General features: G+C 48.5%; 1 protein-coding gene across 3 annotated transcripts in view; it reads left to right on the top strand.

Annotated features, from left to right (window-relative positions):
* TBC1D22B (TBC1 domain family member 22B) overlaps positions 1–23,200 on the top strand; it is a 73,656-nt gene that overhangs the window by 42,994 nt on the left and 7,462 nt on the right. For 2 of the 3 annotated variants that reach the window (XM_088795772.1, XM_088795771.1), the window contains 4 exons: positions 7,501–7,607; positions 8,066–8,141; positions 10,361–10,488; positions 10,774–10,869. In XM_088795772.1, coding sequence (XP_088651898.1) covers positions 7,501–7,607; positions 8,066–8,141; positions 10,361–10,488; positions 10,774–10,869 — 407 coding nt within the window. The remainder of the gene's footprint in view (positions 1–7,500; positions 7,608–8,065; positions 8,142–10,360; positions 10,489–10,773; positions 10,870–23,200) is intronic. The other variant, XR_016020333.1, reaches the window with a different exon arrangement.

Here is a 23,200-nt window from a genome sequence, read left to right as displayed (position 1 = left end):
TGGTTCTGTCCCCTTCTAACCTGTCTTCACACCATTTATACACACTTGCCCTCTGCTCCTCTGCTTACACCCTTCAGTAGCATCTCATCACCCACAGGTTCAAATGTCCGGGTTCTCTGGCTTGTTGTGTGATCTCCGCCCTGCCTCACCCCTTGCACTCAGGGATCCAGAATGGACGTTTTTCATCGACAGCCTCGTCCTGCTCCATCCCTTTATCCCCAGGCTGATCCTTGTGCGTCCTTTAAGTCTCCCCTAAGCCGGGGCTTCCTCCCTGCCCCCCCACCCCTGTCGTACTCTTACCCTGACCCTGTGCATTTCTTCTGTAGCACTTGTGTTTCCTTCCGCCCTCTGCCACCAGACTGTGTGATTCTCTGAGGCCAGAGACTATTTTAAACACCTTAATATTCCCAGCGCCTTCATTTTTGGTGACCAGAATACACATTCCACACGTCTAGATGAATGAGAGAACAAGCAGTTCATGAGATCTTGGCAAGATATGTAGGAATTCGGCTTTGCTGGGTGTGGCCACTGGAGGGCAGTGAATTACAGTGTCTGATACTGAGCTGAGTTGGCCAAAGTTCTCTCTCCGAAGGGAAGGAGATGGAACGCCACCTGCTCATCAGCGAGTATTTACTGAGCCCGACGCTGTGCTGGGCACTGCTCTGGGCATTGAGGGCACCACCGTAAACAAAGTGACAAAAATCTCTGTCTTTTCCTTCTAGTTATTTATTCAAGGAAAATGAAAGGTAATAGGCCTCCAAAGATGTATCAGGATTTCCATAGCAACTTTATTCCTATAGACAAAAATTGTAAACAACCCAAATATCTGCTAATAGGAAAGTGGATGTTCATACACTGGACTAGTCTCAGCCATAAGAAACGGCAAACTACTGATTTGGCAACAACATGGGAGAAACCACTTTAAAAACCATTCTGTTGAACAAAAGGAGCCAAATGTCAAAAAAGTCTACATTGGATGATCCCATTTAAATTGAGTTCAGAAATAATCGATGTCAACAGAAATCAGAACAGTTGTTTGCTCTGATGGAGGCGACTGGGAAGAGGCCTGGGGAAGCTTTCTGGGGAGACGGAAGTGTTCTCTTTCTCAACTGGGCTATTTTTACACAGATACACATGTTTCAAAGCCAAATGACTTTTATGTGTAGTCAACTGTCTGTAAATTATGTGTAAGAAGAAATCCCTTTCCTGCAGGTTAAATTCTGATTACCAGAAACAGATAATAGATAGAAAAACAGGTATTTGTAGGAGGATGGTAAGTGCTATGGAGAACAATGAAGCAGGAAAGATCAGAGATGTGCCCCGTTGGCAAGAGTGGGAACAGGAGCAGGTTTTAAACTGGGCAGTGAATCAGGGTCACGCTGAGAAGAGGAGTTTGAGCGGAGTCCTGAAGGAGGCAGCGGGCAAGCCATGCGGTTAGTTTTCAGTTTTTGAAAGTTAACACTCAGATTTTCAGAAAAAAGGCGTTGAAGGCCAGAGGTGACACTGGCCAAACTTCCATAGTAATGGTGGGTTTTCATTGTTGTCTTAAGAAGACATTCCTTTTGAAATGTAAACTTTACGTTGAAGTACAACTTACTTGTACATTTTTTTTTTAATTGGGGAACATTGGGGAGCAGTGTGTTTCTCCAGGGCCCATCAGCTCCAAGTCGTTGTCCTTCATTCTAGTTGTGGAGGGCGCAGCTCAGCTTCAAGTCCAGTTGCCGTTTTCAATCTTTAGTTGCAGGGGGCCAAGCCCACCATCCCATGAAGGAATTGAACCGGCAACCTTGTTGTTGAGAGCTCGCACTCTAACTGACTGAGCCATTCGGCCGCCCCTCGTATATTTTTTAAAGTCCATATACGTGCACAACTAGATAAATTTCCCCTAAATAACCAGCACCCATCTCAAGACATGGAACATTACAGAGTCCCCTGTTTTCCCTTCTAGTCCCCTCCCCCCCTTCCCTAACAGGGGTAACTATTGACTTGTAACATCTCAGTTAGTTTTGCCTATCTCTAAACTTTATAGAAATTGAATCATGTAGTAAGGACACTCCATTTTCCATTTTAATGCTCTTGGTTTGGAGGGAATTGGGGAGTGGAGCTGATGCTGAATTTTTTAGCACTCACCCTACTAGAGACTCTAATCCTTTCATCAAGATGCCTCCTGCCCCCGCTACACAGATGCAGCCGCCTCCTGCCTGACAGGCAGTTGAGGAAGACTCCAGGCTCCTCCCAGCAGGAGGCGGTCCAGTCAGAGCGCTGAGCTGAGCTCCTTTGAGCTGATACAGGGAGGGCGGTGTGTGCATGTGGGGGGATGTCCGGTGCTGGACTTCCTGTCATGTACGAGGTACATTCTCCAAGGTCAAGTTGTGACTTGTCATCTCTGGGATTGTACGACCTGGCCTGCTCTCCCTGGCACCTGGCACGAGGGGCATGTCCCTGCTTGCTCACTCGCTCATTCATTCACTCTCATCTGACCCCAAGAATAAGAGAAATTCTAACAGAGGAGAAATTGAGGTAGCCACCACATTCAAGATGTTTGACCCTAGATGGGGAGCCTCTGGCATCTGACATTGGCACTGGGGCCCCTGGACTCCTAGAGTCTGTTCACATACACATCTGGGTGACATGCTGCCTGGCCCTGCGGGTGGTCTGTGGGCGGGTCCTACAAGGTTAAGTGGGTGCCGTTGCTTTGCCCCCAGAACCTGATACTCATGTAGTTTGGGCTTATGTAACCTGAGGTCCTGTAGCCAGTGCCAAGAGGCTGAGTTAACCAGCGGTCACTAACATTTGCTAAGTAACAGTAACAGTAACACAAGAACCTGTGTACAATGGAGAAAATTCGGTGGTATGTTGGTTTTTTAAATTAATTTTACCTGGAGTATCATGACACACGTGTACCCAGGCTCCCCCACACTGAGGAGCGCACAGCCAGATTTCACGCATCGTTCTGAGTTAATATTTACCATTGCGTCACGACCATGATTGACAGGCGCAGTGCCAGGCAGGGCTCCATGGTCAGCAGCTTGTCTGCATCTGTGAAACAGCACATCTCCTCTCCCACAGTCTGGAACATGGTCTTCATGACACAGAACCGCCTCCCAGTGGTCTCTGCTCTGTAGGAACCTCAGAAGAGGTCTTTCCTCTGATACCCGCCCTGGGGGAGACCAGCTGTGCTCACTCTCTGTCTGTCAGGGCTTTGACTTTCCTGGGGTTGCCGAGAGACCCTCCCCTTCCCCCCATAAGGTTTGCAGTGGGGTCCTTGTTCGGTTGCTGCCATCAAATACTTGCCTGAAAACACCAGATGAATAATACCCAGCAACGACATTTTTATAGCACTCGAACCCCTTAAAAATCATGACACACAGGTAATTAGATGCATTCCTGACACTTTTCTTAAAACTGTTTTTTGGATGAAATATCTAAGTTTCTGTTTTATGAGGTTCTTCAGATGTGTGGCCAAAAAGATTTATGGTTTCCTTTTCTCAATCAGTTTACTTTTGTAAACTGTTTACTTTTGTAAATCATAAAATATGTAAGGTATTCTTAGGAGTTTAGTTAAAAAAAAAAAAAACAGAGACAAGACTCAGGTAAGCCCGAGCCTTGGGAAAGACAGATGCTGGCTGCAGTCTGATACCTTGACTCCCGTGGCTGCCAGTCAGACTGAATCGTTCTGACCCAGCAGATCACAGGGGAGACACTGCCATGCAATCACAGATGGTTCCTCGAAATGCCTAGAGCAATGAATGGGCAAGTTACTCTTGTCAGTTAGAGCAAAACCAGTTTTTCCCAAGGCTGTTGAGGCTTTCTTGAGGCACATGTGAGGCTGCTTTAGGGCCAAGACTTGGAGGTCTCAGAAAAATAAGCCCTTGACAGAAGTCACCACTCAAGTACACGGTGTCCCCTAATAAATGGGTATGATGTCGTCAAGCCCAGAGAGGGCAATTTGGTTTTTATAAAGAGCTTTGGGCTTCCTCTTTTCAGAAGCTTTGCTTCATAAAATAGCCGTACAATAGCCCTTAAAATCTCATTCCCTCCAGTCTGAGTCCTGGCTGCCGTATGCTCTGTAATGACAAGCAGACACTGCCCTCATTCAAGACTGCATTGCGGGCACGGATTCCCATTCCAGCTCACTCACAGGTAGAGTTTTCTCAAATAGGACATCTCATGAGCCTTCTGAGCAGACTGTTTATGCTGAAGGAAGCCCTTCAGAGAGCATTTCGGACCCCCGTCTCTGCTGCTTTTTGCTGGTGCATTCAGCTCACAGTTTTTGACCAAATGTGTGAATTTTATCCTCCCCGCAGGCAGAACCCTAGAACTAAGCTCTCCTCCCACCTCTGACGTGCTGGTGAGCTGTGCCCCTGTCTGAAAGCAAAGGGCTAATGGGCGGGCACGATGGCAGAATAAAAGCCCTGGGCTCCAGGCCACCAAAGATGGCTCGGCACGTGTCTGTTGGTCCCTTTGCTTCCTGGACCCCTAAAGGTTTGGAATTGGTACAGTTACTGAGAATGGCGTCTTACCAACTAAAGACCTCACGTTGTTAGATCTTCCTCCTTAAGACCAAAAGGTGGAAATGGAAACCTCAAAAATGGACTTGTTTTTAAAGTACATTTTGGAATTATGTTAGGTTTGGCTGTGAATAACAGAGATTCAAAATAACTGAAGCTGAAACAAGATAGAAGTTTATTTGTTCCTCATTTGATAACAATAATACTAGGTAACATTTACATAATGCTTCTTTTGTGCCAGGCACTGTTACTAGCACTTTGCATATATGAACTTCTTTAACCCTTATAATGTCCTGTGACACTGGTAGGGTATCACCACCTTAACAGGTGAGGAATTGAGGCGCAGAAGGTAAAGCCATTTGCCCAGAGCCACGTAGCTGGTGAGTGATGGAGCCAGGCTCTGAGCAGTCTGGCTGCAGAGTCTGTGCTCTTCTGTCTGGAAAAGGCCACAGGTCACCAGGGCTGACATGGCAGCCATGCTCCCCGGTGTGCTCACAGATCCAGGCTCTTTCTCCCTCGTTACTCTGCTCTGTGTGGTTTCCCTTCCCAGTGACGTTTCCACTGCAGGGTTCTGGGATTGTAGAAGCCCCAGGTGACAAAGAGCCTTCACATAATTATGGAGCTCTGGGTCTTCATTTGGGAAACTTCTTGAGTGAGTCATGGGGGGTGGTTTTTGTCCTGAGCCGTCACAGCGTGTCTTACAACTCTGTTCTCATAAAGCGGGAGCTCCGACTTGGATGGTTAGTGCAAGGAAGCAGCGCTTTTTCCTCCTGCGCTGCTGAGTGGTCTGGTCTGGTGGCCCCTGTGGGGTAGGTCTGCCTCCACCTGTGCCCAGCGTAGTTCTCATGCCTTCTGAAGGGGACAGTTCCTGGAGGCATTGTTTGCGGTCATGGGTGTTGGAGCCACCTGTCCTGGGGAATGGATACAGATTGGAGGCGGGGAGGCACACGTGGGGCGGTGAGCAGCCACGGGCGAGGAGATTGGAAATGTGATACGAAAAAGAAGGATTCTGAGCTGGGTCTTAGAGCCCAGTATCATTTAACTAAATTAATAGTGTGTATATGGTCACTGCCCAAAAACTCTCTACGTAACAAGTGTTTCAGTTAGGAAAAAAAGAAAGATGTTATTTCTTGGAAGGTTTTTTTCTTTTCTCAGTGTAATTTCTCAAATGGACCTTTTATATTACCTGAAGTCTTAGTTTCTGCAGCCATCGTGTTGTTTTACAAAATCTTTATTCTTTTTTGGTGATAAAAGACAGGTGTAGTCAATTGTAGCTCTTTTTTTTCTAAAATAATATGCATTTTTTTTCCTGATTATAAAATTGTGCGTATTGTAGAAAATTTGAAGTCTAGTAAAGCTTAAAGAAGATAAAAATCCTGTATCCCTACCACCTGGGGAATAAGCAAAGTATCATCTTGCTGTAATCATCACATGGTCTTCTTCTGTGTCAAATCTCTCCTTGCCTCTCTCTTATAAGGACGCTTGGGATTACTTCTACAACAACTGAGCATGAGATTGTTTCTTTCCCCGTATTCTTGCCAACGTTGGTCTTTGTCCTCACCAGTTTTTAGAGTTTTGTTTGTTTGTTTGTTTTTTGTTTTTTTCCTGAGTGATGAGGCAGTGGGTCTGCCTTGTCAGAATTTGGGGATTCCATCTTTAAAAATGAATGGCAGGGGCTGGCTAATGAGTATGGTGGACAGCTCACTGAATTTCTGAAATCAAATAGTTTTCCAACCCATCTCCGGGGGGCGGGGTATAGCTCATTCCCATATTAAAGATCCCTGCCTTTCCATTGGGTGGCACTCAGCAGCAGCATTCACCATATTTTGTGATCACAATGATGGAAAGGCTCCGTGTCATACATCATTTCTGGTACAGCAACTTATATAAAATAAAAACATTACAGTGTGTCCTCATCCACCTTATTCACTGGATCTGGCACCATGCAACTTCTGGCTCTTCCACAAAGTCAATATGCCCATGAAAGGTAAACATTTTGAATCAATTCAGGACATCGAGGCAGCCATGACAGCGCAACCAAAGATACTCATGAAGGAGGACTTCCAGAACTGCTTTAGAAAGTGGCAAGAATGATTGGATAAGTGTGTTCAAAGTGAGGGGGAATGTTTTGAAGGGGATTAATGGCAATGTGTCTTTTACTGTAATAATTTTTTTTAATTGAAATATTCACCGTATGTTTTGATTACACCTCGCATGGTCCCCTTTAAAAGAGGTGCCATGGCTAAAGAAGTTTTGGGAAATGCTAGATAAGCAAGGTTAAGCATATTTGGAAAATTTCTTATAACTTCTCAAATCTTTTTGTTTGCTATGATCTTTGTGAATCTCCAAGATAAGGCTATATAATGCAGCATTTCTCAACCAGGGGAACCCCTTTTTTCTTGAATATCCTGTAGGATTGACGTTTTACAGAATCCATCTTAGAACTACCAACTTGATGAAATTAAAACCTAGACGCTACCACAGGTTTGGGCCATCTTTTTCACACGCTCATCTTCACTTCTAAGTGGTGAGGCCATGAGTCGGCCTTGTCAGAATTTGGGGATTCCATCTTTAAAAATCAACTGCAGGGACTGGCTAATGAATATGGTAGATGGCTCACTGAATTTCTGAAATCGAATAAATTTTCCAACCCATCTCCAAGGGGCTGGGTATAGCTCATTGAACACGAGGCCTGAAGTATCTTTTTCTAAAACGGAATGAACAGATGCAGGGGAAGAGAAAGATACGTTGGCTCTAGGAGAACTTGTGTGAGAAATGCCTGTTCAGTGTTGCACGAGCTCCAGAACTTTCCTGGGCCATTTTTGCCCACCTGACGAGGGGCGGAGGATGGAGAGCAGGCCCCTGCTCCTGGGCGTCAGGTTAGCTTGGCTCTGCCCTGGCCGGAAGGACCCCCGTGAAGATACTAGACTCTGTCTCTCTCCGCTTTTTAGAGAAGACCTCTGGACTTTCTTCACCTTTTGTTTTACAGAAGAGGACGTGGAGAACTTCGATGTGACCAATTTGTCTCAGGACGTGCTGCGAAGCATCGAAGCCGACAGCTTTTGGTGCATGAGCAAGCTGCTGGATGGGATCCAGGCGAGTGGTTCTGCCCGTGTGGGACGCCCGGGCCGTGCTTCCTGCAGGCCTTTGGGTCCCTTATTGCTCTTCTGCATCAGACAGCCCCCCACCCCTGCATAGCTCCTCTTCTTTGGGGTTCATCCATTTCTACCTCTTTTATTAGCTTCACAGCTTTCAAAAGGCAATACTCTAGGGTCCCCTGGAGTCTCAGAAAGTCTCCACATTGCCCTGGCTTTGTCATCAGAGCATGTCCCTACTTTATGCTGCACCCAAGCCATGTGGCTTGCCTCTAGCGTGCAGGACTCTGTCAGGCTTTCCCCATGCTCTGCTGTTCTCTAGATTCCTTTGTTCCCCCAAATACTGGCACCAGCTTTGGAAAAATAGCTTGTGCTTTTAAACGCATTTCTGTGAACGCGATGGGTGGTAGCATAACTGTTTGGAGTCCCTGCTTATCCTGGGCTCTATGTCATTTGCAGGATAACTACACCTTTGCACAACCTGGGATCCAGAAGAAGGTCAAGGCACTGGAAGAGCTTGTCAGTCGGATTGATGGTAGGTTCCGAGGAACAGGAATTCTCTAGCAATACTACAGTATGATTCTGACATGAGCAAGTTACGCTTGTGGGTCCCTTCCTCAGCCCTCTTCCTAGCCATGACTCTTTCCAGTTTACTCTGTGCTCTTGGTGGCACCAGCATCCTTCTAGATCTTGACAGGAAGGTGAGGTGAAAACGCTGCTGTTATAGCAAATTCCTTTTTCTCCTTAATTTTCTGTCACCAAATTCTATCAGTTCTCCTTCAGCATCTCTCCTCAAACTCACCCTTTCTAGCCAAACTCATTTTCCTAGCCACTGCTCTGGTCCAGCCATGCCTTCTTCATACTCTTTCCTCTTCCAAACCTCCTAGCACACAGCTGCACCTTTCTAAAGCATTGTTCTGGCCACGTCCGTCTTCTGCCTGAAACCTCCGGTGGCCCTCCATTGCTTTTAGCATCAAGTCTGTAGTCTGACCTTGTCCTTCGGCTGGTGATGTAACTCAGGACTTTTGGGCTTGACGCAGGGTCCTCAGGTCTAGCTGATACCCCAGCAGGACTTCCCAGAGCTCCCTGTGACCTGTTTGGGCTGGGGAGATGAGCCGGGAGATGCTCTTCCTGAAGCAGAATGTCTTTAAGAAGCAGGAGTCTTCCAGGAATTCTTTGGCTCTGACTTGGAATAATGGAATGTTAGGACTGAAAGGCAACTCGGGAAGCCCTGCTCTTGACTGATAAAGAAACAGAGCCTCAGGAAGAGAAATCAGAGTTAAGTTTCATGAAGAACATGTAGAACCTAACAGGAAGGTCTGTTAAGGGAATCTCTAGCACCAGTTAAGTTGTAAAGCTTCTTTAGAACTTCACCAGTTACTATACCAAATAGTCAATCTTATTTCCTGCTTTTCCCAGTCATGGATATTCTGCTTTAGGCAAGCATTGCCTTTTTTTTAATTTCTCTCTCCTTTCCCAGGATCTCATTTCATGGAAACCTTACCTGATATGTTCCACTCACTTCAGCTTCCTTTTATGACTTAGGATTTCAGCCTTCCCAGCTCATTTGCTTATTTACAGCGGTTTCCTTTATAATACGTGGGATGTTTTTATTCCTCTGATCACCCTGACCCAGCTGTTAGCCCCATGGCGGGGCCTGTGTCTGGGTCTCTTGCATCCCTCACCTGGGTCGTGGTACAGGGCACGTGCTGCCATAGCAGGGCCGCTGAGCCGGCTGACAGGGGCTGCTCCTCAGTTGGGTGCTAGAGGCCAGAGGCTGTGGTTTCTGCCACTGTCTGCCCGAGCCTTGATGTTTCTGCCCTCACACATACCTGATAAATAACGGTGTAGTTGTCTAGGGCAGTGGGTTTTTGCATGGATATACTGTTATTCTTTGAATTATACAAGTAATACTTATTGCAAAAGTTTAAACAATTTACAAAAATAAGAAGTAAAAATCCTCCCCCTTCCTTAAATTCTACGTCCCAGAAACAATCATTGTTAATAGTTATTCTTTCAAGAATTGTAGTAATTCCCATATGCCAGGTGCTGTTGTAAGCACTTTGATTTTCTCATTTTATCCTCTCCCAAACCTTCCAAGGTATGAGTGATTATCTCCATTTTGTAGATTAGGAAATTGAGGAGGATAGTGATTTTTTTAAAAGTCCTTTTAAGTATTATCTGAAGGGCTGTCACGTAGAGCAGGGATCAGGTTTGTTTGGGGTTCTAGAATATCACCCAAACACCAACGGGTGGGAGTGAGGAGGGAGCTGGTGTCTGTTGACTATGGCGAAGCACTTTCTGGTGAATGCCTTAATATGTCAGCGGGAGAGGCAGCCCTGAGTGGAGCCAATGAGCCTCTCACTGGCAGGTGTAAGTCCGTGCTGGCTGCCGTCTGTCAGGGATGCTGAAGAGGAAATCCTCACCAGCAGGAAGGTGGCCAAGGTGACCCCCAGTCTGGCTCCTTCTCCGATGAGTCATAGTGAACCTCATATCTCCTGCTTTGTGGCTAGAGCAGCCCCCTGAAGGAAGAAAGGCACCTGGGACCTCACTATGGCATGTGAAAGTAGTTGTGTGCGCAGGCTGAGGTGAGATAAATATATAGGACAACCAGAAGCCGGGTTGCCCCTCTGGCTGGCTTCCCCAGGGGAATGAGGTGGAAAGAAAAGGAAACAGCCCTTTTGGCTCACAGCATTTTTCAAGGCCTGGTCCCCTAGATTGTGTCCTCAGCGCCAACGACACTTCCTGTTTCAGAACAGGTACACAATCACTTCAGGAGGTACGAGGTCGAATACCTACAGTTTGCCTTTCGTTGGATGAACAACCTGCTGATGCGGGAGCTTCCCCTGCGCTGCACCATCCGCCTGTGGGACACGTACCAGGTATGAAGAGACCCTGCCCTCTGTACACCAGGCTGCCCCGTGCGCCCATTTCCTGCCCTGCGATGGAGTGCGGCTGCTCAGAAGTCCCCCCACCTCCCGTCTAATTCTGTATCTGCCTCAGCTTCCTGGGCGGAGCCTCTGCTGTGCAGGCCTCTGTTTGCCCAGCCGTGGCAGGGGGGCTGTGCATGCAGCTTTCCCGTCTTGCAGAAGGATTAGAACTAAGCGGACTAGAGCCAGCCCTTTGACAGGGCTTGGAGCCCTCACTCTGCTTTTTTGCCTTCCCAGTCTGAACCAGAAGGCTTCTCCCATTTTCATCTCTACGTGTGTGCGGCTTTCTTGATCAAGTGGAGGAAAGAGATCTTGGATGAGGAGGACTTCCAGGTGAGTGGGCATGAGCTCCGCCGGAGCTGGGGGCGAGCGGCAGAGTGAGCTATCCCATTGGTGGGGCCGCACGGGCAGAGGTGCCACAGGATGAGGGGCAGAGTGACTTATCCCATTGGTGGGGCCGCACAGGCAGAGGTGCCACAGGATGAGGGGCAGAGTGAGCTATCCCATTGGTGGGGCCGCACGGGCAGAGGTGCCACAGGATGAGGGGCAGAGTGACTTATCCCATTGGTGGGGCCGCACGGGCAGAAGGTGCCACAGCAGGCACCTGGCTGGGAGGAGAGAAGTAGAAAAGGTGTTCAGAAGAAGCTGGCACTCCCAGTTGGCAGTCGCTGGGGCCCAGAGCTCTTCAATCTGAGAGGGTTTTAGTGCCAGAAAGGCTGCAGAGCTGCCGGGCAGGCCTAAGGGATCTCATTCATTCACGGACGAGCCTTTGTTGGATGTTTGCCACATGCTCGGCATTGATGACGGCGTAGGATATTTTGGAAAGTAAAACAGGCGATGTCTCTGTTCTCATGGTGCTTCCATACTAGTTGGGAGGAGACTTACAATAAACAAAAGCACATTTAAAAGAATGTTAGAAGGTGATAAAAAAAAATGTTTTTAATGTAGAGCAGTATAAAGGGATTATTAGATGGTAGGGAAAGGACAGGTTGTAATTTCAAATCAGGTAGTCAGGATAGGCTCACTGAGAAGGTGACATTTGAGCAAAGGCGTAGGGAAGGTGAGGGAGCCAGCCATGTGTACGTCTGGGGGAAGACGTCCAGGCAGAGGGTTCAGCCAGTGCAAAGGCCGTAAAGCAGCAGTGTGATGGGGCCCCATGCGGCCTGGAGCAGAGTGGTCCAGGGGAAGAGCAGGAAGACGTGAGGCCAGAGAAGTGACAAGGGACCCAGATCACAGAGGACTTTGTAGACACTGTAAGGACTGTGGCTTTTACTCTGAGTGGAAGGGGATCCCTGAGTGGGTCTTGAGCAGACGAGGGACACAGCCTGACTTACATTTTCAGAGGACCACTCGGGCTTCTGTGTGGACCTAGGTGTGGGCAAGGGTGGAAGCAGGAGACCACCCAGGAGGCTATCATGTCGTCCTCTAGGTGAGGCATGAGGGAAGCTTGGACCTGATGGTGGCAGTGGGGTATGACAAGTGGCCAGATCTTGGATGTAAGTAGAGCCAACAGAAATTCCTGATGAGTTGGGTGTAAAGTATGATAGAAAGGGATGAGTCAGCATGACTTTGCAGTTTCCGAGAAGGCTTTAGGAGGAGCAGGTTTATGGAGGAAGATCTGGAGTTCAGTTTTGAGCGTGTTGAGTTTTAACTGCCATTAGACATCCAAATGGAGATGTAGAGTAGGCAGTTAAGTCTTACGAGTCTGGAGTTGGAAAGAGAGAGGTCTGGACTGGGCTAAATGGTCCTTACAGCCAGGATGGTGGCTGAGACCCCTAAGGAAGGGAGTGAGGACAGAGGAAAGATGAGGACCAGCCCTGAGCCCTGGCACATGCCTGCACGAAGGGGCCGGGAGAAGAGGTGGGTGGAGCACAGGAGGCGGAGGGGAGCAGTGAGAGTGCGGCGTCCTGGGAGCCTTGGCTGGGGATGTGAAGAACATGGAAGGAGGGCAGCTGTTAGGTGACGGCGTGCTAGGCAGGTGCTCCAGGAGCCCTGGGGATGGGAACTGGGGGGTGAGGAGAGCGATTGCCAGGCTCTAGTCTACAGAGAGAAAGGCCTGAGGTTGTTCATGGCCGTCATCTCTGGGGCAGTTTTTGTTTTTCTGCTTGGCACATTCTGAACGGGGGGCTGTTGTTTGTTTTAAATGGGCATATATTTCTTTCCAAAGCAGGGGCAAGAGAGGCAGAGAAGGCTGCCTGTTTTTCTAAGTTCTAACTAATAACATAGGTGTTTTCGAGAGCAGCAACATCTCACGTCATCCCTGTGTGTTAGGTGGTGGCTAAAAGCGGAAGCCTGTTCAGCGGCTCGATGGAGAGTCAGGACCTGCCTTGCCCCAGTAAGGGCTTTGGAAGAGCCAAGTAAGGGAAGAGTGGGCTTCTGTGAGTAGATGCTGGCTGTGGTGCCAAGGCCGCAGGCAGCTGATGCAGAGCCACGGCTGCTGCCAACAACAGCATGTGTGACGTCCGAGGATGAATGAGCCCACGGGGCGGCGATGGCCACGTGCCGGCGGAGCTACCAGTTTTGATAATGTGGTTGAGGATATCGAGAGCGTGGCATCTGATTTAGTTATCATGAGCCAGGCTCAGAAGGCCTTGTCACGTGTGATAACAGTGCTTCCCGGATTAACTCAGGGAATGTGGAGGTGATTTTTGGAATGGCTTTTAGCAGTTTATAGTCTCGACAGCCTAGGACAACAGTCTATGATTTTAAAATTGCGTTAGACATAGAGATGTCCTTTACTGGGTAGCATATTCGATTATCTGGTGGATCTGCGGTCTTTCTACAATAACCTACAGAATAAAAGGGGGTTTTCTGTCAGCTGCTGTGCTAGCACCTCAGTTAGTCCTACTTACAAAGGAGCCTCGCCTCTTTCTTTTAGACAAAGTAGAATGGACAGTGAAACTGGATAATCTGCAAAGTTCTCCCAGCCCCACAGCTCTATAATTCTGTGAGTAATGAAAGCAAACAAATGTGTCTGGCCGTGTTAGGATAGTCAGGAGATGTCCTTTAGGAGACAGAAGCGTGGCCCACCTGCGAGGAACGAGGCACAAGAGCCTTGTCTGAGAGGGTGAGACACTGGCCCATGACCTCTGCAGAGAAAAGGGTCATCTGTACTTAAATCACTGCAAAGGAAGCTCTGTCAATGAATACGGGTATCTCAGAAAGTCAAACAGGCTTAGCCTGGGAGAAAGAAGTTTGGGGCTAAAAGCTGCAGTGACTCAAAGGAAAACCACGTGAAGTAACCGCAGAGATGAAAGTTAGATTTGTGGCAGTTTCAGCAGACCAGCCATGTATCACCCTTAAAAAGCAGGGAAGAAGAACCCATGGTGAGGGGAGCCAGTGGAGGGTGTCGGGAAGCAGCGAGACTCCTTCTAAAGTTGGAGACTATGCAGAATAGTACAGTGTTAAGCCACAGTCTCTGGGACTGGTCTGCCTGGGGTCAAATCCTAGCTCTGCCACTTTTCTGGGTGTGCACCCTTAAGAAGTAAATTGGCTCTCTATGCCTCAGTCTTCTTACCTGTGAAATGGGGATAAGAATCCCTGCCTCTTAGGGCCATTATGAAAATTATACAAATTAATACACACGAAGTGGTTAGCATCGTGTACTGTGCATATAGCCCTCAAAACAGTGAACTTATCATCGTTAGTATTGCTCCCTGCAATATACTCCTCAGTCTGGGAAGCAGTAAAGTGAAGACAGAGCTTAAGGAACCCGTCTGAGCGTTTTTTGACTTACCTGAGTAAACCATGCTCGGCCCATCCCGGGTGAAACTACCAAGCTGGGTGAACAACTGAGGCTGGACAGGAGGTGTCAGAGGGTACAGGGGCAAAGGGCAGTGCCCAGCTGTGGCAAGAGCCCCCAGAAGGACAGTTGCTTGCCTCTTCCGGCCCAGCAGTTGCCTAGAGTCACGCTGCCTGGGAGAGGGGGCCAAAAACAGGCAGTGAGAAGATCACTTTCACAGTTTCCTTCCTTCCTGAGACCTGAGCAAGGGAACTGGAGGTGTGTCCTTGCACGGGTGCGTGAGGGCAGGAAGCCCCGGTCCTCTGGGCCACGGGCTGCTGGAAATGACAACCCCCAGCAGAGCTGGGCCAAGCCTCTCGTGGTAGAGGAGACCTCAGTAATGCTGGCCTGTAGCCTGCACTGGCATGATAGGATAATTATGGTAATGATAGGTTGCATTTTATGAAATTGTTTTTATAGGTCAAAATGGTCAAATATTGGCAATTTCGTAAGATTCAATATAATAATAACTAATTCTTAGCACTTTTGATGTTCTGAACACTATTCTAAATGCTTTCCTGTTCTAATTCATTTAATCCTTGAACAGTCCAACAAGGGAGGTTATAGTTACGACCCCCATTTTACAAATGGGGAAACTGAGTCACAGCACGATTAAGTAACTAGTCTAAGATCACCCAGGGAATAAGTGGTAGAGACCTGGAATCCATGCTTACATGGTGACTTCTCACAGGCAGGGATCTGTTTCCTCCTCCTCTTCCTCTTCCCAAGACTTCCCCTGCCCCTTCACCACTCTTCCCCTCTCATTGACAATTGCTGGCAGGATTTCTTCTCACAAAATAAATGTTTAACAAAAAACTGGTGGTTTTGAAACTGGAAAAGAAGTCCTCCGAGGTCCTGCTGTTGATCTCCCACCATTGTGGCTCCTGGGTTTTTCTCTTCCCACTGCCAGGAGGGCCTGTGCCATCCTGATGCCCTTTCGTGCTCTCCTACGCAGGGGGCTGGAAACCTCATGCGTGTCTGTGGGAAGGAGGTGCTCTAATGACCACAACTGACTGGGCACGAGTGCAGGTGGCCGGAGCAGAGAGGACCTCTGGGCCTCGGTCTTGAAGCCCCAAGCATGGCCCCCAGCCCTGAGGGAGCTCCTGGGCCTCAGAGCCACCTGCCCACGAAAGGCAGCGGGTCAGACTCAGGAGGAGCCGGAGATGAGGGATTCTACCCCAACAAGGTTTTTAAAGGGGTTTGTGTATATGTGTGTCTCTCTCTCTCTCTCTTTACTTTTCATTTTGAAATAATTTTACACTTACAAAAATGTTTCAAATATAGTGCAGAATTCCCCACCCCTATCAACTGGATATTACATCTTACACACCATGCTACAATTAACCAGCCAGGAAACTCATGTTGATAAAATGCTATTAATCTACAGACCTTATGTGAATTTCACCAGGTTTTCCATTTCTTTTTCTGGACCAGGGTACGAATCTGGGCTAGTTCCTCAAGTCTTTCCTTGTCTTTCGTGACAACATTTTCAAATGTTTTGAAGAGCACTGGTTAGTTATTTTATAGAGTGTCCCTTAATGGAAGGGTGTTTGGCATTTTCTCGTGGTAAAATGGAGGGTCATACCTTTCAGAGAAGAAACCACAGAGGTGACGTGCCCCTCGCAGGACGTCCTGTCACATGGTGCCTGGTGTTGGCACATCTCGTGACTGCTGGTGGGTCTACCAGGCTTTTCCACTTTTGTAAAGTTACTATTTTCCCCTTGATAATTAATAAGTATCTTCTGGGGAGACACTTTGATACTATGTAATTACCTTGTTTGTCATCGTTCTTTTTCACCCACTAACATCTGTTAATGGTTCTTGCCTATAACAATCTTTACTGTGATATTTGCCTAGTGGTGATTTTCTATTTTCATCATTTCTTCTATACTTGTTAGTTGGCATTCTACTCTAAGGAAGAGCTGTCCCTTCCCTTCCATTTCTTATTCAAATATTTATATCAATGTAACATTCGTGGGTATTTATTTTACTTTATGGATTTCCCAATTGTCATTATTTATTTTGCTGGTCCTGTTGTCCCAGCTTTGGCCCTGTGGTGTGCGTTCAAGTTGGTTCTGGTACCTTTTCAGCCCCATCATTTTTAAGCACTTTCTTACTTTCTGGCACCAAAAGATGTTCCAGGCTTGTCTTGTATTTTCTTTGCCCCAGTCTTGGACTCAACTGTTTCTCCAGGGAGCCCTGGTTAATTAAGCTAGTTTTTTGCCACTAAAAATTATTTGGACGTGTCATGATAACTTTGGAAATAAGATAGTAGGAAAGCATTTATGTGAAGTTCAAGAACAGGCAAAACTAGTTGATGTTGATTGAGGTCAGTGGTTGGTGGGGAGTGTTGACTGGGGAGGAGCGTGAGCCTTCTGGGGCAGGACGTGTTCTTCACCTTGATCCGGGTGGTTTTCTGTGTACAGAGGGTGCCAAAAAATATATGCACATTGTAAGAAAGGAGAACTATTAAAATTGTAATACTCACTATATACCGATAACAAAAGATGAATACAAGTCACGTTTGACGTCTGCAGTTACAAGAGGTGCCCAGAGTGGTTCCCATCAGCGTCCAGACACTTCTGATGACGGGGAACTACTGCTTGAGCAACGTTGACCAAAGTGTCCACTTTTCTACATATTTTTGACACCCCTGGTACATATAAAGTCATCCATGTGTACACTTAAGATTTGTGTAGTTACTGTATGCAAGTTATATCACATTTTAAAAGTTAAAAAAAAAGGACTACAGGGGCGCCCAAGGTAGGAGAAGGGCACATGGTTCAGTTTGTCATGAGGCCACCATTGAAGGGTGGGGAGGAAAGTAAATGGGTAAGTGGTGGAGGAAAATGCAGCAACACTGAAATCTACCCACCAGACAGACTGTTGACCATGTGAAAATTGCCCGAATCAAAATGGACGAAAGCTTCCTTTCTCACAGGGGAAGACTGAAGAGTAAGTGATTGTACTTGAATCTTGGTGCCAAGTGAGGATCTTGATGTTGGCAGCTGGGAGACTTGAAGAAAACAGTGTAACCCATAGGATTCAGGGCTGACAAGTCACAGAGCTCATCAGATGCGAGGTGGTGGCGGTGCAAGGGGTTGTGCAGCACTGAGAGTGTTGGGGTGTGAGCGGTGATGGTAGGAAACCCTCCTGGCTAAAGGGAAGCTGTAGTGGTGGTCAGATAGGCTGACATTGGCCTTGGACATGAGATCCTAATTCGTAACTAGCAGGGCCTCCACGTGCATTTGTGAACTGCGGGGGGAGGAGTGGGGGCTTCTCTCCCCCAGCTGTGAGCCTGAGGAAGGCTGTACCTGCCCAAGGGGGCCTGTTAGGCTGTTACGGGTCCTGGAAGGAGGAGGGAAGCAAAAGGGACTCTGCAGGGAAATGGGCCGCGCATGTGACAGCTGTCCCTGCTCTGATGTGAGGCTGCACAGAGAGCAGGCCCTTCTCAGCACTTGCCCGCGGCCTGCCCTGCGCTAGGTTCTTCTCCCTGATGGGGAGGTAGAGGAGAGGCCGCTGCAGCCAGCCACACAGAGGTCTGCTGAAGGGATTTCCTGGCAGAGGAACAGCCCTGCAGGGGTGAGAGGTTGAGGTGCTGAGGAAGGGAGGAGGCAGAGGGAAGGCAGGGTGGCTGGAGTGTCAGGAGGTGAGGGGAGAGCGCTGCTGAAGACCCTGGGAAGGGGGTTGGGCTTGATTCTACATCAGGGAAACTTGGACCCCCTTCCTTTGTCACATCAACAGCCAGCCCTGAAGCCTGGCCCTGTAATATCTGGACCTTGACCTGCCCTGCCAGCTCTTTGGAGATGGGATGGGGAGGGATGCCTTGGTCCCACCCCAAAAGCAGCCGAGTCCCAGGGGTGTACAGTCCGATGTTAAATAACAAAATCATAGCAATGGGAGTGCACTTGCCAGCTTCTGCCCTCGGGCCGGGGCTGAGCCTGGAAGGTTAAGCCAGACTGGGAAAGCCGCAGAGTTAGGTCCCTGGAGAACATGTTCTTCTTCCTGACACCCGGGTAGAGAACACCATTGAGGCAGGTGTGGGCGTCAGACTTTGGGGGAGACTTCCCCATGTCACACCCAGGACAGGAAATCTGGGGGAGTTCTGTGAGTGAGTGTGGCAGGCCCCTGGGTCAGTGTGCCACCATGTAACACAACCAAACAAGAGGAGCTGCTGGGAGAGAGGAAGAAAACACCTCCAAAAGTCAGAAATTCCGTGTATGTTTAGAAGAACATGAGCTGCTGTGCGAAATTGTGGGCACTTAGGAAAACAGCGCACAGGACCTTTGTACAGACCAAGTGGTTCTGCAGTGGTAGGCGGCGGTGGGGGGGGGGGGGCCCTGAGAAGCTAACCTGCTCCTCTGTGAGCTCTGGGGAGTGGCTGTGACCGTGGGCGAAGAGGACGAGCAGGTTCCTGACACTGCTGAGCATGCACGCGCACAAGATCTTCGGTCTTACTCCAGCAGTGACCCTGAGCTTCCACCAAAACTAGAACTGAGGGTAGTAGAGTGAGCCCGGGTTCAGAGTAGCGAGCCCGGGTTCAGGGGTTCGAGCCCGGGTTCAGGGGAGCGTGCCCGGGTTCAGGGGGGTGAGCCCGGGTTCGGGGGGGGCGAACCCGGGTTCAGGGGGGTGAGCCCGGGTTCAAGGGGGCGAGCCTGGGTTCAGGGGGGTGAGCCCGGGTTCAGGGGGGGCGAACCCGGGTTCAGGGGGGTGAGCCCAGGTTCAGGGGGGCGAGCCCGGGTTCAGGGGGGTGAGCCCGGGTTCAGGGGGGGCAAACCCGGGTTCAGGGGGGTGAGCCCGGGTTCAGGGGGGCGAGCCCGGGTTCAGGGAGCGAGCCCGAGATCACAGTGACCAAAGCTTTTATACCCACATTCGCACTGCTGCACGGCCCCCTTAATTGGCCTGTCCATGAAGGTCGTCAAGGCCCATCAAGGTTAAGTCTGTGATCCCTCTCCCAGTGTTTTGAGATGCACATTATGTTACCAGAGAGGGGGGCCCTTCTCTGGGAGATGTCCGGGCTTGGCTCTCACACCGGGGATCGAACCCGGGCCTTGGGGAGGAGAACTGGGAAACTCGCCACTGTTACCAAAGGATGGGCCCTCCTTGACACGGTGTCCCGGTTCTTGGCGTCTCGAGCAAAGAATTGAACGAGACACAGAGGTGAAGCAATGAGAGGAAAGTTTATGAGAACAGATAGTCACTCCAAAGAATTAGGAGCAGGCCGAGCACTGAGAAAAGTGGCTCAAGGCTCAGGGCTCCAGGTGGCATTATTTGGAGAAAAGATACACCCCAAAGGGTTTGCAGCTGCCCCCGCAAAGGCAGGGCTCAAGGGGGGGCTCAATGCTCAAGAGGCAGTGGCTCATGGGAGCCTTGGGGTTTTGTCTTATTCTCTGGGATGGGCTGTTCCTCCCTGGGAGCCAGACTGCTTGATTGACACCTGTGATTGATAAGGGGCAATTACCTCACCCTCTTAGACTGCGCATGTCCCTTCCCAGAGTTCAGTCTGTTATAATGATATTAATGAATGTCTGGACCTATGTATGATAATATGATGGTATAATGCGGCCAGGGTGACATGGAGTTCGAGGTGGCCCTTTACTGCACAGGACCAGTCTAATTTATGGTCTGTCAGTCTCCCTACAGTGGCTAACGCTTAGGGCAGATATGGGAAGGATTTGGGAGGTCTCCAGGCGGTGGTCCCCATAGATTGTGTTGGACGTACAGGAATGCAGAGACCCCATTACCTGTCTCTAACTGCCTGCCTTGTTTTCCCTGAGAGACGTGATCCCCATAAATCTCTGTGGGGAGTTGAGGGACAGGAGGTCTCTTCTTCTGTATCTGCTTCAAGCCGAGAAGGCGGGTAGAGCTGTCCCTACGTACTGGGGGATTCACAAAAGTCTCGCCCTATCTGTTCTTAAATAAAGAAGAGGGGTCTCATGTCTGCCTTGGTCAGGGTGCTCTGGAAGCCTCACTGGAGCATAATTCGTATCCCAATGGCCCCTAGATGAGGAGAAACAGATGTTAGTTAATAAATTAAAAGCGCTGGCTCCAAGGATAGGAGTTGAAGCCCAGTTATCTTGATTTCACCCAGGGGTTAGGTCTGGACTGGCCTGGAGGAGTGTTAAAACCCATTCCATCTCTGGGATGGCGTTTATTTACCCAAGAGTTAGGTCTGGAATGGCCTGGGGGAATGTTGGGCTGCAATGAGTATAGCTCACAGGCTTTTAAGTAGTTATTAGGCAGGGGTGAGCCACATTCTGTGACTTAGGCCAGGAGCAATCCTTAGTTTAGGATTTAGAAACTGATTAGAAGAGTGATTAAGACCAGGGGCTAAAGAGCTAAGAAACTAGGGAAAAGAGACTTACAGTTTCTATAGTGAGGGAGGTTTAAAACTTTTAAAGTGAGGGAGCTCTCCCATCTCAGTTCCACCAGGGACCCAGGCCTCGGAGAATGCAGTGAGCGAGCAGCTGGCAGGTAAAGGGTGGGTAGCAGCTGCTCTGAGAACGGCCATCTCCCCGAGGTTGCAGACCACCGCCTGTTGGCCCGCTCCTGAGCCTGGCCTTTAGTCCCCAGCCCAGCCAGGGCTCGTGGCCTTGTTTTCTTGTATCACTGACATTTTGCATTTTGTAATAAATATTTTCTTTTTTAAAGAAAATTTGTGCAGAATAAAGTAACCCACAGGAAACCTGGACACTTATTGACGATAACAGTGTATCTAGGAAAAGTGTGCCCGAGTCAGAACAGCACCTGAGCAAATAAATGCCTGGTCACACTAGAGTCTAAGAAGTCATCTTGGGACCGCATCTGTGGGAGCCCAGAAAAGCATGGGACCCCACAGAGATGTTGGGGCAGGTGCCCACAAGGCCTCTGGTGTCTCAGCCGATTTCCAGGGGACTCCAAGGACCAGCAGTCACAATTCCTTTTATGACATAAAATGGGAACCGGCAAGGAAGTCATGGGGACCAGCTGATGACTCTCAACCAGAGTAGCAGCTGGTCTCAGAATCCTTTACTTTCATCCTACGGAAGAAAATCTTAGAGAGATTCCTACTCTGAAAATATCTTTTGTAGGAGAGGAGACAGGTCAGAGTCATTAAATGAAACAGTGCTAAGCCCGTGGGACGTTCCAGGCCTAAATAACAAACTAAGTGTAAATACATCCCTTAAACCAGATGGCATCCACCCACCCCTTCTGCAGGAACTCAAGGGGGAGAGTGTGGAACGTTGCCCAAACGCACGCCTCATCTTTACAGATAGCCAGTGAATGGCCGGTTTAAATCCTGCCCAGAAGAAGGGTTCAGAGTGAGCCCTGGAAACTGAAGGTTTCCCGCCGAAAGTAGGCTGGTGTGAGAAAGAACATGATTCCTAGACACATAAACAAAACAAGCCATTGAGGGGCAATCAACATGGCTTTCTCTGAGGGGAAACTTGCTAAATGCCCTAGATACTTGGAAGCCTAGGAGACCAGTGAATAAGTTTGGCTCTCAAGAAGTTTACATAAAGGGCATTTTTTTGAAAATTTATTGAAACCAGGGGAATTGTTTTGCTACCTCATGGATCCTCAAAACAGGAGGGATTTGGGTTTTTTTGTTTGTTTTGGTTTTTGGTTTTTAAAGATTTTATTGGAGAAGGGGAACAGGACTTTATTGGGGAACAGTGTGTACTTCTAGGACTTTTTTCCAAGTCAGGTTGTTGTCCTTTCAATCTTAGTTTTGGAGGGTGCAGCTCAGCTCCAGGTCCAGTTGCCGTTGCTAGTTGCAGGGGGCACAGCCCACCATCCCTTGCGGGACTTGAGGAATTGAACTGGCAACCTTGTGGTTGAGAGCCTGCGCTCCAACCAATTGAGCCATCTGGGAGGCAGCTCAGCTCAAGGTGCTGTGTTCAATCTTAGTTGCAAGGGGCAGAGCCGACCATCCCTTGTGGGACTCGAGGAGTTGAACCAGCAACCTTGTGGTTGAGAGCCCACTGGCCCATGTGGGAATCGAACCAGCAGCCTTTGGAGTTAGGAGCACGCAGCTCCAACCGCCTGAGCCACCGGGCCGGCCCCGGGATTTGTTTTAAAGTACTTACTTGACTAGGAAAGTATTTTGACGTGCTTGAATATACTTTACATTTGCAAAAAATGTTCCAGTATTGCTAAGTGATTCTACAGTATCTTATTTAATAGTAGATATTTCATGTAACCTTTTAAGTTCTTTTCCTGTCAATTATACATCCTATCTTTGGTTGTGCTTGACTCTTATCACTGAGTAAAATTAATCAACTCATCCAGATTTCCTTCAAATGGCCTCCTTTATGACTTCTTGTTCTTTCTGCATTGTGCCCCACTTCTCACTCCAATGCAAGCAGTATATACCAGGGGTGCCAAAACAAAGCATACACAAGATTTGTATTCATATTTTGTTATGGGTATATATTATTACAATTTTTTAATTTTTTTTTTAATTGAGTAACTGTTTTTTCCAGGACCCATCAGCTCCAAGTTGTTGTCCTTCAGTCTAGTTGTGGAGGGCGCAGCTCAGCTCCAAGTCCAGTCTCCGTTTTCACTGTAGTTGCGGGGGAGAGGGGGGCGCCGCCCACCATCCCATGTGGGAATTGAACCGGCAACGTTGTTGTTAAGAGCTTGCACTCTAACCAACGGATTTATCTGCCCGCCCTTGAGTATTACAATTTTATACACTTTTTTTCCTTTCTTGAAATGTGTGTACGTTTTTTGGCGCCCTCTGTGTGTTGTATAATGGTTATGGGCACAAGCTCCAGAAATCCCAGCCCAGCACGACTCTGTGACCCTGGGCAAGTTCCTTAACCTCTATGCCTCAATCTCCTCATCTGTACAGTGGAGGTAATGTGTATCTCATAGGGCTGACGTGAAGATAAAATGAGT

Source organism: Rhinolophus sinicus, chromosome 2, assembly GCF_057876585.1.
Source record: "Rhinolophus sinicus isolate RSI-liver-muscle chromosome 2, RSI-T2T, whole genome shotgun sequence".
Classification (NCBI taxonomy): domain Eukaryota; kingdom Metazoa; phylum Chordata; class Mammalia; order Chiroptera; family Rhinolophidae; genus Rhinolophus; species Rhinolophus sinicus.
The sequence above is the reverse complement of the archived record's forward strand: the minus strand, read 5'-3'. Positions and strand labels throughout refer to the sequence as shown.